General features: G+C 47.6%; 1 protein-coding gene across 1 annotated transcript in view; it reads left to right on the forward strand.

Moving 5' to 3' along the window:
* Positions 1–5,352: 5,352 nt before the first annotated feature.
* Positions 5,353–19,568, forward strand: part of PSMF1 (proteasome inhibitor subunit 1) — a 40,898-nt gene continuing 26,682 nt past the window's right edge. Inside the window, exons 1-4 of the mRNA XM_034639889.1 lie at positions 5,353–5,421; positions 5,525–5,668; positions 12,553–12,705; positions 14,428–14,510. Of these exons, the coding sequence (XP_034495780.1) occupies positions 5,540–5,668; positions 12,553–12,705; positions 14,428–14,510 (365 nt within the window). The 5' untranslated portion in view covers positions 5,353–5,421; positions 5,525–5,539. The remainder of the gene's footprint in view (positions 5,422–5,524; positions 5,669–12,552; positions 12,706–14,427; positions 14,511–19,568) is intronic.

Below are 19,568 nucleotides of genomic sequence, written 5' to 3' on the forward strand. Positions count from 1 at the left end.
ACATCATCTCCAGGAATCCTCTCGACAACTCCACCAGAGACACCATTATAATCCCTATTTGACAATTCGATAAGTCATCTGCCCCAAGTTGCACAGAAAGTAAGCACTGGGACTGAGATGTAAACCCAGGTTGCCTGACTCCAAGATCTAAACACTTTTCCAACCTATGCATTTGTTCATTTACTCGTTAATTCAACAAATATTTCCTGGGAACCACTATGTGTGCTAGGCACTGTTCTAGGAGCTGGAGAGGCGGCAGTGACCGGAACAGATGCCATCCCTGCACTCATGAAGCTAATGTTCTAGATAGGGGAGCAACAGGCAAAGCTTCTGGCCTTTCAGGATGAGGTTGGTCACCCATGCCACCTGCCACACCAGGTGGGGCGAGGGTTTGATGGGACTTCGGGGCTGGGGCTAGACATGGCTGAGGTGGGGGGAGGGGAGAGGGTCAGGACCAAGTCTGTGAAAGGATGGCTACAAAGATGTCTGCGGAGGGAAGTGGGGGATTCGAGAAGGAATATGGCCTCAGAAAGGAGCAGAGCAGACCCTCTGACCACTGGGACAGGGGTTCCCTGAGGACTGTCTCCCCTTGGGGTCAACAGTGCACAGAGCTACAAGCAGGCATTTCCATGCGTGAAAATTCTGACCGCACCAAGGACACAGCCTGCTATGGGCTCTCCAGTCTAGGTCTCCCCTGAACCTCCCCATAGAAAGAGGACAAGGGAGATAAGCACTTCACCCTGCCTGGCTGCCCTGGGTGGGCATTTGGGTGGGCCCGGGCGCCCTCTTGTGGCTTCTCTTGTCTCTGCAAGGACCCTCCTCGCATCCCGGTGGTTGGAGAGGCTTTCCATGCTTAGACCATCTCTGTTCCCAGCCTTACCGGCCTCCAGCCAAAGTCTGAAAAACTCAGTCACAGCTCTCTCACCTTCTCCTGTGCAGACCTCAGAACACAGAGCTTGTGGGCCTGCAAGCCCCCTCGATGCTATCACGGGGCACAGCCACGTGGTGATGTAGTGTATAGACATACCATCTGGTTCAAATCCTGACTGCCTCACTTAGGAGCAATTGTACAACCTTACTGTGCCTTACTCTTCTCATTTTAAAATAGAGGGTCATAACTGTTTCTACCTTAAAGAGTTATGGGAGTTAAATGAGATAGTATTGGCCAATTTGTCTGTTAACGCCTCAATACCGTCCCGGTCCTGCCTGCCCTTTTCTAGAATGACTTGCCGACAGGATTCCCCGGGTCAGATCCAGGCAATGGGAGGCAGCAGAAGCACCTCATTGCTTCTCCAATAGCAGTGGATCCAGAGTTTCAGTTCAGTTTTGCAGTCACCTCTGCAGATTTTCCCCTGAATACTGCCTTAGGACAAGAGGCAGCTGTGATCATTGCTGGTGCTCTCCTGCAGTTCCTGCAACTTCCAGACTCTCTGAAAGCTAGAGGCAGCTTTCCCTAATCTTTACATTCCAACGTATCGGATGGGTTCCAGTACTGCACACTATTAATCACGGAGGGCTTCCTGGAGGAGGTGAGGTTGGTAGAATGATGCTAGGCCAAAAAGCAGGCTTCCAGTGTTGAATAATTCCATCTCAGTGCCCATCTGGGCCCTGCCCCTCAGCTCACCTCTTCAGTTTCCAGGGAGACAGTTTCCCGGGAGCTTGGAATCCTCACATTGCTGTCACTTGGCAACCAGAAGCTGGTGGCTGCAGCCACCTCCCATGCTCCTTTCATCATCCTGGGCCCTCGCCCTCATCTCTGGCATGGGCTCTGCTCTGCCCAGGTAGCGAGGGCCCAGCCGGGGAGGCACCTTCTACCTGCTTCCCTTCTCAGCCAATTACAGTCCTCACAGGGACAACTGAGACTCTTGATGATGGCGGTAAGTCCTCAGAAAGTGCTGAATGGACCAGGGGCAGGATCAGACAACCCTCTGGTTCCGAAGGATCCTCTCGTTTGTTCTCATCCATGGAGGACCCTGGGGCTCAGGGGTGGACGGAACACAGATTTAGCCCAAAGGGCACACAGCCTAGTGCAAGGGACAGAGCTTACCTCATTCTTGTGATACACACATGCTTGGGACTACTGCTGGGCCACAGACTAGCAAAGGCATGGCTCGCCCTTGGGGGTGGTGGGGAGCAGCTGGGAAATAGCAGATGCCATGGTGTCCAGTTCACTCCTTAGCAGTCATCTCTAAGCACCAAAGGCCACTTCCACTAAACTCCGCAGTTCTCTACCTGAGGGCTTTTCATGTCCCAGAAGCAGCCCTCAAGCAGGAAGGGAGTACAAATAACCACCTTAATTCTCTCACCCTTGGTTGGGATGAGTCTGGGACAAGTGTCTCCCAGAGTTGCTGGACAGGACTGAGCTCAGGTGCCCAGAGGTACCTAACTTGATCACAAAACACCTACTGGTCACTTCCTAGTGTCCTTTCCCCACCCTCTTTGCTTTTTCCTGCAATCAGCTTCCAAATAAACCATTCAAATCCCTGTCTTATGCTGGCTTCTGAGGGAAGACTAATGCAAGGCTGGTGATTTATTACAGGCAAACAAGGTTCTGTGAGACTCAAGCTATAACCAACTGTATGCAAAGCAGTGGCTGAACTAAGGGACCAGTGAGGGAGCTTTCAGCCCGGTGCAGGCAATAAGGGGGGTGCCTTGGCTGTAAAAACCGTAAAAGCAGTAATAAAACTGGCCTGTCTGCTTTTTATTATAAACCAGCCATTCTCATAAGCTTCAATTATAAAATTCTCCTTCCCATTGAGGCTGATGGCTCTTGCTGTCCCATGCTCACTCCTTGGCACCCCACTGATGCCAAGGGCACTGAAGACAGAGAAATTGACTGTGGGCAGAGGAGATGGGGGAAGACTTCAGTCAGGAGGCAGCACTGATCCCCTAATCACACAGGACTAGCCGCATTTCACACCTTCATGCCTTTGCGTGGGCCAGTCCCTTCTATGGGAATACCATTTGTGCCTCAATTCCCTCCCACTCTTCCATTATGGTTCAGTGTCGTTGGGCATCTCCTCCTCCAAGAAGCCCTCCCTAACCCCTAGCCTGAATTAGATGCCTCCTCTGGGCTTGCACAGACCTCCAAGCGCCCCTATGTCATGACAGTCTTCACACTGGGGTACCTTTGTCTGTAATTCTTTTGTCTCTAGACAGTGGGCTCCGTAGTGGGAGGATCTGTAGCTTGTTCACCTGGGCCTGGTTCACAGGAGGTACTTAGGAACAGGGCTGCCGCTGGGAGGGCACCTTCGTGCCCTGCACAGCCTGCACGGCCGTCCATGGCAACACAGCCTGCGGCAGTTTAGTGAAACAGTAAGTGAATGAACGAGTGCACGGATTGATGGAATTTTCAATAACTGGGGAAGGACATTTAAAGCAGAGGAGATAGAGCAAAGCAAAAACAGGAACACTTAAAAGTGCAGAGCTTCTCAGTGGAAAGGCTAAACAGCTTCTAGGCCACACGCAGTATATCTCAGGAGTTCATCAGCTTTAGCACCCCCCAGAGGGGGGTCCACATCCCTGCACTCTACCTCAGGCACTCAGCTCGAATCTCTGCAAATGGGGTTCAGGCATCTGGGTGTCCCACAGGAGTCCCAGGAACACAAAATGTGGAGTGATGTGGGGCAGCTAACAAAGTGAGCACTGAGCTGCAAAAGGGATGAGACTGGCCCAATTAAGTTGAGCTCATACCAATAATTCATTCACTCAGCATTCAATAAGTATATACGTGAGCCAGGAAAGCTGTGCACAAGACGGACATGGTCTCTGCTCCCTTCTCACAGTCTAGTGAGAAGACAGTCATTAAATAAACAAGCAAACGAAGAAATACCTGATATAAGGTCAGGTTATGATGAACGCTTTGCAGGAAAGAAAGCAGGGTAAGGAAGGGATTAAAGGGTAGATGAGGTTATTTTGGATGTGCATTGGGGAAGCCGTCTGCTGAAGCCAGGAGGAGGCGAGAGAAGGAGTCACTTAAAATGAAGGAGCAAACCATGCAGATGTTTGGGGGAAGAGCATTCCGGGCAGAGACAGCAGTACATGCAGAGACCTGGAGAACCAAACATGTGGAAGAGGGAACCTGGTTAGGAAGCTACTGCAATAGTCCAAATATGAGATGCTTGAGGATCAGACCAGGGCGAAGGCTTTGGAGGCGGTAGGAAGTGGTCTGATTCAGAATACATTTTGAGGTTAAAGTTGACTAGCTTTGCTTTTGGATCAGATGTGGGCATGAGAGGATGGAAGTCAAGGTTATTGCAGCCAAGAGTGCAGGGGATGAGGGAAAAGTTGGAGGAGATGATGTCAGAGAGGTGAGTGGGGGGAGGGCACAGACCATATGCACATGGTTTCTGCAGACCATGGGGAGGACTTTACTTTCCCTGAGTGCGATGGAAGCCCCGGGAGGGTTTTAAGCAGAGGAAGGATGTCATTTGGCTTATGTCCTAACAGAATCTCTAGATGCAGAGTGCAGAACAGACTTGAGGAAGACAGAGATGGACTAGGGTGGTTCGGAGGCTGGTGCAGGCGTCCAAATGAGAGATGATGGTGGCTTGCCATGGGGTGCTGACTGGGATGGGAAAACTAAATTAATCTGAGCAACAACAAGTGAGTTTTGAGAAACGTGTTGAAGAAATAATAGGAGGTAAAAAAAAAAATCACGGAGACAGGCAAATAAATGATTGAAATTTGTCAGTGAATTAGGAGCCCCGGCTCTGGGAGCAGCAGCTGAGTCTTCCCGGAGGAAGCGGCTTCAGTTCTCTGAGCTGGTTTTGTCATGTGCAAAATGGGGATGATAATGGAGCATACCTCACAGAGTTGTTGATAGGGTGCTGTCAATGTTCTGGCACAGCATCTAACACACAATAAACGTTATCCTGGGAGCCGGACTGCTAGGTCCCAGCACCAGCTCTGCCACGCACTGGCTGGCTGCGTCATCGCGGTCAAATTCACCCCTCTGTCAAAAGGGCTATCATTAATACCAATTCTATAGGGTCGGGTCGTGAGGATTAAATTAATGAGTACAAGTAACGCATTTAGAATAATGTGGCACGTACGTGCCAGCTGCATACGTGCCAACTATTATGAATATATTTTAGCCATATCTTATAAACTCTTCCCCCACCAGCGTATGCCCACCCCGTTCTGCGGATGGGAGGTCTGTGGCTCAGAACAACGTGGCCTCTCCCTGCGACCTAATTTAACATGCTGCCTGCGGCGAGCCCTCCAACTACCTGGAAAAAGGAGATTACTGCTTTAAAGAGCCCCGCCCCGCCCCGCCCCGCCCCGCCTGCCAGCGGCCTGGCGGAACCTTTAAGTGCTCCGCTCCAGTTTCCGGCCGGCGCATTCGCGCTACTGAGCCGGCGCTTGGAGCTACTTCCGGCGGCCGCGCTCCGCCCCCGGGCGTCTCCGTTTTGGCCGCAGGTGGAGAGAGGCCTGGGCGGGCGGAGTAGCGGAGGTTAGTCCTCCGCAGTTGCGGGGCCGAGCCGTCTCACGGCACTGTCTCCTTTCCTTCCTTCGCCCGCAGGAGCCGGGGGCGCACATGGCGGGCTTGGAGGTATTGTACGCGTCGGCGGCGCCGGCCATCACCTGCGCGCAGGACGCGCTCATCTGCTTTCTGCACTGGGAGGTGGTGACGCACGGCTACTACGCCTTGGGTGTCGGCGACCAGGTACTCCAGAGAGCCGGCCTGGGGCCAGGGTGGTGGGGGTGAGGTGTCTTCTGCCCCGATCCAAGGACCGGAACTCTGGGCCAGAGCGCCTGACGCTGCCCCGCCCGAGTCCCGGCGCTGGGGCTCCTGGCACCTTCGGTTTGGTGTGCGGGTCGGGCAGCTGCTCTGTCGGCCCGGCCCAGCGCCGCTCACAACACAGCTGGCGCAACAGGGTTTGGAAACCTGAGGACAGAAGCTCGCTTCAGCACGGCCTGGCTGTCTCCCAGGCCAGGATCGTGTGGACCTGACACTGAGACGGGGCGTAGCTCCCCGGACCACTCCTCACCTGCCTGAACTCCACCAAGCTCCTTCCCACACAGCGTCGGGGAGGGGAGGGCGGTACTCAATACTGTACTCGGACCTCCACCGGATAATCTGAATCCAAGCACGCTTATACGGGTGAGCTTTGATCTGTTCAGCCCCACTCAGGGACGCTTTCTTCACTTCTCAGCACGGCCCCAGAGAGCACACACACCTTTCATCTTTTACTGAAGGGCCCAGTGCAGCCCACTCACCATGTCATACCCAGCCAGCTCAGGTTCTGGGAAACAGTCACCATCCCGCCCCGCCCCCGCCCCACAGGTACACCCCTGCACCCCGGATGTGAGAGCCAGCTAAGGTTACCTCCCCAACAGCTGCCCCTACAGGGTCAGCCCCTCCTGCTCTCCCACTCTCAGGCTCTGCCCCTCCGAGCTGGGGGAGCTGGGGGCCTTGTCATCACACCTGCAGAGCCCCAGGACTGCGGGGCCCTGCCTACTGCATAATTCTTTGGGGGAGCCTTTGTTCATCTTCCCTGCCCCTTCCCTGTGACTTTCACGCTCCACTTCATCCTGCACGGTAGCTTCCTGTGAGAACTGGGCCTGGCCCCCTTTCTGCCCCTTCAGTTCTCTTCTACGTCATCAGAGAAAATATGGTCCCGGCCACACGTCGCACATACACGCAGGATTCCTAGCCGGACCCTCGCTGTTCCGTTCTTCTCATCCCCAGAACCTAGATCAGCTCTGGGGAGTAGGGCACCTCGCCCTTTGCATCTCTTATGGTGAGATTTTAACCTTACTCTCATTTGTAACTGCTTCAGTTCTAACTCCCTAATTCTTAGTTTCTCAGATGTATATCTAGCATCTTAAGTTTTCTTTTCCTGACACAGAGCTTTAAGGATCCCTCCTCAAACACAGTTTACACATCCTGAGCCCTGAGAGCCAGGCACTCCCGTCCACTCCCCTGCTGCCCCATTCCTTTGTCCTTTAGAGCAGTGAGCAAGACCACCACCCGCTCTCATACTTAATGCCCACCAGCAGGAGTCACATCAGAAGGACAAGAACTGTCATGGATGTCTGGTTCCTTTTTTTTTTTTTTCTGTCCCAGACCTCAAGTATCTCACAGGGACCCCAGATACACCCTTAGTATCCCCCATCCCTACCCCCCTCCAGGCTCACACGTGCTTGTCTCCTCGTGTGGAATCTAGGACTGGATGTAAGGCTGGAAAAAAGGGGGATTCACACACACCTGGAAGGAGGAACCATGTTTTCCTCCCAGATAGCTCTGTTCTTGGCCTTTCTGTCCATCCTGCACTGCATTCCACTTACTCTGCCTTTCAACATCTCAGGCCTTGGGACCCGGTGGAGATGGCGTCTCCACCCACGAGTGTTGGGCTCCCACTCCAGTGTATAGTGTCCCCAACAGAAACTTCATGTTTCCTCACTCCCCCCACTTCACCTTTCCAGTCCTGAATGACTCTTTCACTTGCCTCTGTCATTTCATTTCAGCTTTGCTTAGGAGGTCCAGGAAGCTGATGTATAGAATGGCGTGGAGTGCAGTGGGATTGGAGAGGGGAGGAAGACTTACCTGGTCCTGCCCTTGGGGCTCATCCATGGGCTCTCAGTTCCCCCTGTCCTTCAGATCTAACGGGTCTGCCCTGCTCTCTGCCTCTCCTCATGGATGTCACCTTGTTTACTCCCATCTAGCTATTTCTGCTCTGACATAGTTGGAATCTCTCCCCCCAGAACAGGAACTTGTTACTGAGGGCCTGTGCAACTCCCTGTCTTCTCCCCATTTCACCGGGACATATCAACACTGCAGGTCTGCTCCCGCCACTCGTCCTTTCACACACCTGTCCAAAGCTCTGAGTTGTTCTGACAGCTTAGGGACATGAGTTCATATAGGTCATTGCCTCCTTTGGCATCATTCCCTTGCCAAATTCTCTGGGCCTCAATTTTTCAGGTGAAATGTGCAGAAAGAATACAATCTCATTTTAATACTGGTTTAAAAAAAATAAAAGATCCTTGATTGATTCCTAAAGGTCCATCTAATTCCACTCTGTTCATGGTGCCACCTGTTGATTTCATGCAGGCCAGAAAAAGATGTGGGCCCCAGATGCCTTGCAGGAGGCCAGGGAGAGTGGGGAGGAGGGTTTTGAAAGGCACTGCCCACTGTCCACCCCAGAGCTAAATCATGCGTGCCTTCTGGGGCTCGGTGTTTGTATTGCTCTTTGGTGTGTCTTTTTGCTTCTGTGCCCTTTCCCCGAAGCTCAGGTTGCACTTGTGCTCCTCTGACTTCTGCTGAGTCAACTTCCATGGGAGTAGAAGCCCTTTAGAGAGGCATCTAGTAGTTTATTTAAGAGCAGGTTTAATTTTCTGGCCTGGGACCAGCAGACTCCACTGAGACCAAGAGTGTTTGGCGTACTCAGAGAATGTTTATGTTGCCTTTCCAGCCACCTCCTGTGCCCCATCCTTGTAGGGGTGATGAGAGAGGAAGCTCCCAAAAGTATGTGCTTCATCATATAGTATATTGACAGTTAACTAGAAAGCTAAATTGTCTGTCTTTCTCTCTCTTTTTTTTTTTTTTTGTTTTTTTTGTTTAAGATTTTATTTATTTATTTGACAGAGAGAGAGAGTACGCATACAAGCAGGGGGAACAGCAGGGGAGAGGGAGAAGCAGGCTCCCTGCCGAGCAGGGAGCCCAATGCAGGGCTCGATCCCAGGACCCTGGGATGATGACCTGATCCGAAGGCAGACACTTAACCTTCTGAGCCACCCAGGCGCCCCTTTCTCTTTGGTTTTATCTCTTCTTGTGCAGGGCAGCTGTGTATGTAAAACTCGGTTAGAAGAGCAGTGAGGCCACTGGCTTCAGTAAAAACCCAATATTTGAATTTGGATTACTTTTTTGGAGTCAGTACCACTCCTAAGAGCTTTATAGAGGTGGCAAGGTGGTTAGGTGGCAAGGGGTTTAGAGAAGGCTATAGACAAAAGTTCGAGAATTTTGTTTTCTGTGTAGGAATCTAAAGGTTATGACAAAAGAGAGGAAATACCCAAAATGATCTGTTTTGTTTCTTTGAATGCGTTTTAGCCCAGAGACCCAGGGGTGAACTCATGGCCACTGAACAATGCTTCTATCCCTAGGATGTCGCCTAAGTGAACAACCATCTTTACTCTCTTGGGGCCAGTCTAGTGGATCTGGCTGGGAAAACTCTCCAGCCATAGACCGAGCAACCAGGAGCTCTGAATGCCAAACCCAGCTCTGCATCTGACCTACTGTGACCTTAGGCAATTCTCAGCCCCTCTGAGCCCTTAAATTTTTCATCTGAGGGTATTAAACTCCACAGCTGTATGCTTTGGCCACTTTCCAGTTGCAGCTTTCTGGAGGGCCTGATATTTGAGGTCAGGACCTAGAACACAGTTGAAATGCCAAATTTGACCTGATATCATCAGGGCCAGTCCCTCGGTCCCGCCTGTTTTCCCCATATCAGGGCAGCCCTTGGGCTGGGACCTTCAGTTCCCCTGCAGCCAGTGTGTGGAAGATTGAGCACACTGGATTATCTGTATTCCAAGGAAAGATTCTGGTGGGTTAAATGCTGCATGTGGAAGATATACATATAAATTCACAGGCCTCTGACAGAACAAAGACAAGGCACATTATCAAAATCGTAGCTTCCAAAGTAAACTTTAAATTCACTAAACCTGTTACAGGAAATAGACCCAGTTGGAGGTGAGGGATTGTTTCTCTTTCTCACTTGGGAGACTGGTTTGTTTCGTTTCACTTTTGTTTTTCCTTACTCTGGTTTCTTTGCTTCAGGCTTGTGAGTTTCTTTGTCATCCAGCCAGCTTTTAAACCATGCCAGTTGCAACATCTCAAATTGTATTTGGGACCACTTCCCCCATTGGATTCCTGAGCACCAAGGGTAACTGAAGAGGAGAGGCCCGTGATTCTCTGCTTTTGGCCTCCCATTGTTCTTGGTGTGTGTAAGGGCTGCGGGGCTGGACCTTTGTCTTCTGCTGTTCTTCATCTTTGGTCCAATTCCTCCCACCGCTTTCTCCTGAGTACAAAGCTTCCCAATCCACTTGCTCTGTGTTTAGCCATATAAATAGGTATCTGTGAAAAAAATATATGGATTACTTTTGTGTGTTTTAAAATTTTTTTACATAAACGATACCAGGCTGTAAATTTCATTTTTTCTTAATGTCTAAGAAAAACTAAGTTTTTTTTACATATGTGTGTGTGTGGCTAAATATATATGTGTGTGTATACACATATGTATAAAAAATTTCTCTAAAGTAGGCTCCATGCCCGGCATGGAGCCCACCATGGGGCTTGAACTCATGACCCTGAGGTTAAGAGGTCAAGACCTGAGCTGAAATAGGAGTCAGGCTCCCAATAGACTGAGCCATCCAGGCACCCCTGAGGTTACATTCTTCAAGTTATAGTTTTAAGTTATGTTTTTTACCTTTATCGGTGATGCTACAGTTTGATCTAGTTTGTGCCTTTTTTTTTTTTTAAGATTTTATTTATTTATTTGACAGAGCTAGAGACAGCCAGCTAGAGACGGAACACAACCAGGGGGAGTGGGAGAGGAAGAAGCAGGCTCATAGCGGAGGAGCCTGATGTGGGGCTTGATCCCATAACGCCGGGATCACGCCCTGAGCCGAAGGCAGACGCTTAACCGCTGTGCCACCCAGGCGCCCCTAGTTTGTTCCTCCTAACTCCTATATAGTATTCCACCATGAGCGTATTTTTTCACTTCACCTCCACTTTGGTGTTCATGACAAGGCTCTGGTGAAGATTCCTTGTCATGTCCGCTGTGCCTTTGTGCACAGGGTTTCCTCCAGGAATGGAAGTTTGGGGTCAGAGGGTGTCCGCTTACCTGAGCACGCCACATGCTGCCGGACTGCTTTCCAGAGGGTTTGCAGCAGTGTTAAGTGGCCACCCACAGTGTCTGAGGGGCCCTATTGTCCCCACACCCACATGAACGAAGACTAGAGAAATGGATAAAACCTCATCGTTTCAACCTGTATTTGTCTGAGTGGTGGTCAAGTTGACCAGCCCTCGATATACTGTTATCTGCTCTTTCTTTTGCTTGTTCCTATTTTTTGCCAGTTTTTCAAATGGGTTCCCAATTTTTATTGTTCATTTTCCGGGCATTCCCTTAATGTGCTAGTTATTCATTCTTTTTCATCTGTAGCCACACAAACATCTCATCCTAGCCTGTGGCTGCCTGTTAGTGTTGCCATGTCTGTTGTTGAACAGAAGCTTTCAATTTGGAAAGTCTCAAAAACAGTGCTTTTTTTGTTTTTGGATCTTAAGAAATCTTTCCCCATCTAGGAATCACTTGATTACTTTTTCCTATGGAAATGCTTGAAAACGATTTCTCAAACTTCAGTGTGTAAAAGGAAAGTCCTAGGATGGTTTAAAGGAAAAGGAAGAATTCACAACTCATTTTTACAATGCATTTTTACACCCACCAGGTGGGCAAAAATTTATTAGACGGTGGCAGTGTTGCCGACCACATGGAACTACAAGGACTCTCGTACGGTGCTGGTGGAAGTGTAAATCAGTACCTCTTCGGAAGACAGTTTGACTTTATCTTATAGATTCAAAGTTCTTTTCCCACACATACTCTATAGAAATTCATCCACCTGTGTACTAGCAGACGAATACACAGATGTTCATAACAGCAAACCTGTACACGGCCCGCATAGGCGTCCACAAGCGAGTGTGTACCTGGCAGCATGCGCGTACATGGACACACCATAGCTGTGAAGTGTACTGCAGTGGAGCGCTGTATAGTGGACCGTATGTGGTCAAATGTGTTGACACAGCGAAATCTCACAATATCGAATGAAAAAGGAAGTGATAAAGGTGATGTCATTTATATAAATTCAAACACATGTGAAGAAATATATTTTTAGGGTTGTATGTATAGTAATACAGCTATAAGGAAAAGTAAGGACATTTAAAAAAATACAGAGTAGTGATGACCTGTGAGGGGAATAAGATTCATTAGGAGTACCCTACTTAAGGCTTTGGCAGTGGCGGTGTTCTGTTTCTTAATTAGGTGACACACAGGTGTCCACTTATGTTTTATCTTGTACCTGTGCTCCATTTGGTGTGTGTATGAAAATTGCTCATCATTTTTGTGAAACCACTACAGTAGTCTGGAGGGGAATACACTAGAATCTTTACTTTTTGTCAACACTTCGGTTATCCTCCTGCAGATGGTCCAGGTTCTGAACTTAGAAAAACACTGTATGAGAATTTCACGGTATCACTTCAGGAGATTGGCCTTATTTTTGGCAGGGGGGTGGAGAGGACATTCTTATCAAACCAAGGCTGCAGATTCTGGCCAGGTTCCAATACTGTGTCACGAAGGCAGTCAGCTACAAGGGAGGGAGCACTGGAGCAGGAGTCCAGAGACCAGGTCCCAGACCTCTAACTTGGATGTTTTATTTCTCTTGACCTCTTGTGTCCTCATCTGTGAAAGAGGGAGTGGGGTTAGGTTACCTGCAAGGTCCTTCACAGCTCTGTGTTGAGCTCTGAAGATCTTCCTCCTCTCAACCCTCATGTCTTCTCAGCCAGGCCCCGATGATAAGAAATCAGAACTGCTGCCGGCCGAATGGAATAGCAATAAAGACCTGTATGTCCTCCGGTATGAGTCTAAGGATGGGTCCAGAAAGCTCCTTGTGAAGGCTGTCACCGTGGAGAACAGCGTGATCATCAATGTGCTGGTGAGTCTCAGGGACATGTTGGCATCTGCTGGTGGGAGCGGACATGGGGATCGCCTTTGTGCAGCCCATTGAACAGTTCGGATCAGGAGCCTTAAATGTTTGTGAGGACTTTACCCAGTGACCCTACTTTTGGAACCAAGACAGGAATCCTCCACATAGAAAAGCTTTGTGCTCAAAGATGTTCGTTCACCTTCTGGTATTACCAAGGGAGGGACTTCATCACAGGGGAATGATTACATAAATTAGGGTAAATCCTTTCGGTGACAACAGGGACGGAAAGCTTACTGTAGGCCCAGGGGGCTACTTTTAGTTCTTCAGATAAGCCTCCCTCCCTGCTATCGTGGCGCCCTTATATTTCTCATTTCCAGGGATGGAAAACTCTTCCCCACCACCGTGGGCTGCCTCACATGCACCTTTCTCCCTTCAGCCCCTGCTCATTCCTTCTCATTTTTCACTTCCTCAAAAAGTATAATCCTGACTACCTACTCTCACCTGCCAGAAAAATCTAAATTATGCCTCTCTACTTCATTTTATTTCCTTGCTGGTCCTTACCACAGTTTGTAATTATGTACTTAGTTGTCCTGTGGTTTATTTTTGTCTTCCGGCACTGGACTGTAAACACCCCAAGGACAGTGACTCTTTTGTTAAGTTTGTCCTGGTTGTCCCTGTGTGCTCATATAAAGGTAGCATGCAGTCTGTAGTGCACTGTACCTGGCTTTTTTCACTCAATATATTTGGGGGGTCTTTACATGGGAATGCATATAGATATACCTTATTCATTTTAACTACTATTTAGTATTCTGTAATACCAGAATGTATTTATCCCTTTTTGGTTTTTTTCCCCCTTATTTAAATTCAGTTTAGTTAAACATATACTGTATTGTTAGTTTCAGGGGTGGAATTCAGTGATTTATCAATTGTGTATAATATTCAGTGCTCGTTACATCAAGTGCCTCCTTAATGCCCATCACTCACTCACCCCATCCCCTTACCGACCTTCCCTCCAGCAACACTGTTTGTTCCCCATAGTTAAGAGTTCTTACGGTTTGCCTCCCACTCTGTTTTTATCTTATTTTTCCTTCCCTTCCCCTATGTTCATCTTATCCGTTTCTGTTTCGACCAACATTTAGATCTTGTATCAGACAGAGTTCTTAGTTATAAATAACAAAATTCCCTCAAGTTAAACAGATTTGGTTTATTAAAAGAACTGGGATAGCCATTGAATTGTTGGAAGGGGTAGAGAAACAGGTTCAAGGCTGGCTTTCAAGACAGTGCCTCAAAACCACACCATGGAAGTCACTGCTGTTGCCACCGCCCCAGGTGAGGTGCTGGCTTAGGCTACAGGCCCTCGAGCCCCTTCTCGTGAGCCACTGATGCCTCTGCTGCTCCCCTCATTAGCAAGATGTCTGCCCCTTGCTGGGTCTGCTTTTCCATGTTGCCCACCTCCAAGTCAAAGATGTGCATCCGTGTGGCACCTCAGTTACATGCCTGTGGCCAGGCTACAAAAGAGCCTGAGAAGTAGGTTTACTGGGCTGTGTCTCAGAAAGGCAATATTTCTAAATCAGAGCAGTCCCCAAGCACCGGAAGGGTATTTTGCATATTACAGACATTCCTGGTGTGTTTCTTTGTGCATGCATATTTCTTTAACTTAAATATTTAATTGTTACTCTCCAATTAGCCCAGAAATGTCCCCAGTCTCGTTTTCTGTTTTCATTTTTCTAGGAAAGTGGGTCACAGCAGGTATCAGATTTGACCCTGAATTTGGATGATTATATCGATTCAGAACACCTGGCTGACTTCCACAGGTACTTCTAAGTGATGGCTTTTCCCTGGGAAAAAGAAGAGAGAAACAGTGGAATGGGGTGGAGAAGTCCAGAGAGTCAAGAAAAGTTAATAGAATGATCTTTGTCTCCTGGGCATAGTCACTCCCAGTACTGTGTCATGAAGGCAGTCAGCTATAGGGGAGAGAGCACTGGAGCAGGAGTGCAGAGACCCAGGTCCCAGACTTCTAACTTGGACATTTTATTTCTCTTGACCTCCATGTCCTCATCTGTGAAATGAGGAAGTGGGAGTAGATTATCTGCAAGGTCTAAATTCTCTTTTCTGTTTTTAATTTATTTTAAGAGAAGATTCACAGGGGAAATGCCACGTGAAGTAAAATGGTAGAAGCGAGAGTCCACAAGTGCTGCAGTGGCTCCAGGGGAGACGTGGAGTTAGGCCAGGGGGTCAGTCACAGTAGGCTCCTGGAGAAAAGGTGTGCCTAATCTGGTCTCCACCTCCAACATTTTTTTAAAAATGAACTTAATTTTTTAGAGCAGCTTTAGGTGAACAGCAGAATCGAACAGCTAGTGCAGAGAGTTCCTGTGAACACCTCCCCCTGCAGCCACCCCCACACAGCCTCCACTGTCAGCATTCTGTGCATTTGTTCCAACAGAAGAACCTGCATCAGTACACATTCTCACCAGATGCCGTAGTTTACGTTCAGGTTCACTGTTGGCAGTGTGGGACTAGGTTTACCTTTTTTTTCCCCCTAAGATTTTATTTATTTATTTGAGATAGAGTGCGCGAGCAAGAGTGCACAAGCCAGGGGTGGCGGGGGGAGGGGGGAGAGGGAGAAGCAGGCTCCCCCTTGAGCAGGAAGTCCAACATAACATGGGGCTTAATCCCAGGACCCTGGGATCATGACCTGAGCTGAAGACAGACCCTTAACCAACTGAGACACCCAGGAGCCCCGAGTATGTTTGTATTTATAAGAACCTGCCATACTGTCTTCCGTAGTGGCGGTACCGTTTCACGTTCCCACCAGCAGAGTCTGGGAGTTCCTGTTGCTCCACACTTGTCAGCATTTGGTGCTGTTAGTTTTTCAGATTTGGCCATTCTGATAAGCATGTAGTTTTAATTTACAGTTCCCAAATGACGTACGGCTTGGAGCGTCTTTTCATAGGCTTATTTGCCATCTGCATATCTTCTTTGGTGAGGTGATTGTTCAGGTCTCTGGCCCATCTTTTAATTGGTTTGTTCTCTTGCTGTTGAGTTTTAAGAGTTCTTTGTATATTTTGGATAACGATCTTTTATCATATATGTGTTTTGCAAAGATTTTCTCCCAGTCTGGCTTATTTTCTCATTCTCTTGACTTTTTATTTTGAAATTTGTGACCCCACAGAAGAGATGGTTTGCAAAAATGATGGTGAACACCCATGTATCTATCACCTAGATTTACCAGTTTTTAACGTTATGCCAAATTTGCCTAATTTTTCTGTGTGCTTTTGTGTTCTTGAACCACCTGAGAATTATCTCCAGACTCTGTTGAACTTTTACCCCTAAATATTTCAGCAGCATCTCCTCGTTCGTATGAGGGCAGCCTCCTGTGTAACCTTAACACAGTTCTCACACTTGGGGACGTAGCTAGGTTACAGGAAGATCACTTAATACACAAACCATGGTGATGTCCCTGCAGTCATCCTGGAGTCTTTTGGTTTTTTGGTTTGAGGGTTCTTTCTTACCCAGCCAAAGATCCCATAGCGCATTTATTTTCATGACTCTTTAACTCCCTTTAATCCAGAACAGTTTCCTAGATGTTTGTGTTCCCTGGCCTTGGTATTTTTAAAGACTCCAGGTCAGTTATCATGTAGAATGTTCAGGCTGTTTCCTAGTGATCAGGTTGATTAGATTATTTGCTCATCATTTGATTCAGACTGAACATTTTTGACAAGAGCATTACATAGGTGAGGCTGTGTTCTCAGTGTCTCACATCAGGTGCAGACGTCTGTCTCGTTGACTCTGTTCAGTTTGATCACTTGGTAGTGTCTGCCAGCTTTCTCTCTCGTAAGGGCGTCTATTTTCCTTTGTGTTTAATAAGTGATCTGTGGGATTATACCAACAGACCATGAGTACCCTGCTTCCGAGCAGTCTTTCATCCAGCGGTCTTGGCATCGATTGATGATTCTTGCCTGAGTCTGTTACTACAGTGATAACTGTAAGACAGTAATTTTCTATCTTAATCATTCTTTCTACATTTATCAGCACTTTTTACCAAAAAAAAATTTTTTTTTCTATTCTTCCTGTCCCCGTTATTTTTATTTTTTAAAATACCAGTGTAGACTGAAAGATTCTTTTGTATTCTAAGTTATGGTCCATTTCTGTCATTCTTTGGATGCTTAAGTTGTTCCAGAGTTGACCAGTGGGAACCCTTTTAGGCTGCCTCCTTTGTCCTTTTGACATGTCGCCATCATTTGTAGAGTATTTCATACTTTCTGACACAGTAAGATGTTCCAGCTTCACCTTGTAATTTTCTTGCCCCTGCCTTGAAGTCAGCTGGTTTTCTGAGGAGCCATGATTTCTGTTAGTGGGGAATCATATTTAAAAACCAAAATCTGGGCCCTGAATGTGCTCATTAATAGTAAGGATGCCATTGTTTCCAGACCCTTTCAGTGAATGAATAGAGCTTGGAATCTTTTTCCTTAAAGTCTTAAATTTTAAACTGATGCTTTCATTTTTAATCTAACAGCATGGGATTCTTACTCTTTTATGCTGTACTTCAGCTCTCTTCTGTGGTGAGAACTCCGATCTCCAGTGGCATCAACATATGTACTCATTTGTTTGATCCTAAAATACACACATAGTTTCTGACCTGCTGCATCAGTATCAACGAAGGACAAATCAACCAAATAAAGTTTCAGATACAGTTTCTTTCCAGTTCTTTTTATTCAGCTGTGTCCCACTGAGGACGTATATAGTCCGAGTATTTATGTTCAGAGGGTACTTAGTTGAATGCTTCTTTTTCCATAAGTGTAATGAAATTGTTACATGGTTAGGCCCAATTATTTCCACTTTATCCCATTGTAGGGACTTTTTTGCCATTCTCATTGATCTCCTTGATTTTAGAGGAAGCCTGGCATCAGTGTAAATTCACAGTCATCAGAACTGCCTAGAAACCCTGTTGCATTTTATTATATCTAATCAGGAATAACCATTTTGAACCCATTCCATTCTTCTCAGACTTGCATACCATCTGCCTCCATGATTGAGGCCACCCCTTTGTCTCTGCCCCCCTTCCATGAAGCCTTTATGTGAAGAGATCCCTACTTCTGCTCGAGCTCGTCACCCTTGAGTTGATTTCCCACGTAGTAGTCAGACCAGCTTTTTTAAAACATAGTCATGGTTGAAACCCTGGCTTGAAATCCTTCAGTGATACAACCTCACATACCTTAGGATGGCTACTATCAAAAAATAAATAAATAAATAACAGAAAATAACTAGTGTTGTCCAGGACGTGGACAGATTGGAATCCTTGTGCACGGTTGGAGGAAATATAAAAAGGTGCAGCCACTATGGAAAACAGTGTTGTGGTTCCTCACAAAATTAAATTACCATATGATCCAAGAATTTATACCCAGTAGCATTGAAAGCAAGGTCCAGAGTAGATATTTGTACATTCATGTTTATAGAAGCATTATTCACAATAGCCAGACGGTGGAAGCCATGTAGGTATCCATGAGTACCTAGAACAGATGAATGGATAAACAAAATGTAGCATATACGTTCAGTGGTATACATACAGTGTGGTCTCTATCTCCATCAATTCACCTTTAAGAAGGAAGGAAAAGCTGGACTTATGCTTCCACATGGAATAACCTTGAGGACATTAAGCTAAGCAAAATTAACCACTCAAGCAAACACTTTATGATTCCACTTATATGAGATACTTATAGTAGTCAGATTCATAGAGATAGAAAGTAAAATAATGGGTGCCGGGGGCTGGGGACATGGAGAATGGAGAGTTATTATTTACTGGGTACAGAGTTTCAGTTTTGCAAGATGAAGAGTTCAGAAGATGGGTGGTGGTGGTGATTGCGCAATAATTTGCATGCTTAACACCACTGAGCTATACACTTACATATGGTTACGCTGGTAAATTTTGAATGTATTTTCCCACAATTAAAAAAATTTTTTATACTGAAAAATACTCAGACCCCTCCAGTGAATGTTGGTTGCTCTTAGGATAGAGAACAAAATTCCTGATGAGGCTTAAAGCCTAACCCCTGCAACCCTGTCCCCCTTGGTTGCTGTGCCTTGGCCACCATGCCACACTCCCCCCCCCCCCCCGCCCTGTGCCTGGGGCACTCTCCCCAGCCTCCTCACACAGCCTGCTCCGGTTCTTTCTTCAGTTCCCATTGAAACATCAGTTCTGCAGAGAAGCCTCTCCTGCCCCCCCCCCACATTTGAGGTTTCGTAACACCATCTTAAGCATTTAACAAGTGGGTATTTTATGATTAGAGTTGGTCTCCCCCACCCTGGCCTGTGAGCTCCTTGAGGGCAGGGCCCGGGTCTGTTCTGCACAGAGTGGACCATGGAACAGAGGGAAGTGAGGCCAGCCCGGAGCAGCAGACAGAGCTGCTGTTCTGGGTGCTGCCCGCTCGCTGACTCCCGCACCCCTGAAGTGGGTGAGGAGAGGACGTGGAGCCTTTCTCATGACGTTTTCATTCTGGAATTGTGTTGTGAGAGAAGGCGATGAAACCTGTGGAAGAGCCCAGGTCCTGGGGGGCTCTACGTGCTCAGGACAGCATTTAGTCCCCTTAGCAGTACTGAGGGAAACGGTGACAGTGTCGCCATTTATTTATTTTTAAAATACATTTGTTGGGGTTTTGTGCTGGGGGAGTGTTTCGTTTTGTTTTTTGATGACTGTGAAATGCGGAACCAACAGTACCACCTCAAGAGCGTTCTGAGAAGAAAACAAGATGTCGGCCCAGCATCTCAGGGCCGGGTGCCGCAGCTCTTAGTAAACATACAAAGGGGAAAATCTCTCATCACCGGGAATCGTCTCCATGGAAACTGAGGCTCTGAGAGCTGGGGTATGGATCTGC

The sequence above is a fragment of the Ailuropoda melanoleuca genome, chromosome 13, assembly GCF_002007445.2.
Source record: "Ailuropoda melanoleuca isolate Jingjing chromosome 13, ASM200744v2, whole genome shotgun sequence".
Classification (NCBI taxonomy): Eukaryota; Metazoa; Chordata; class Mammalia; order Carnivora; family Ursidae; genus Ailuropoda; species Ailuropoda melanoleuca.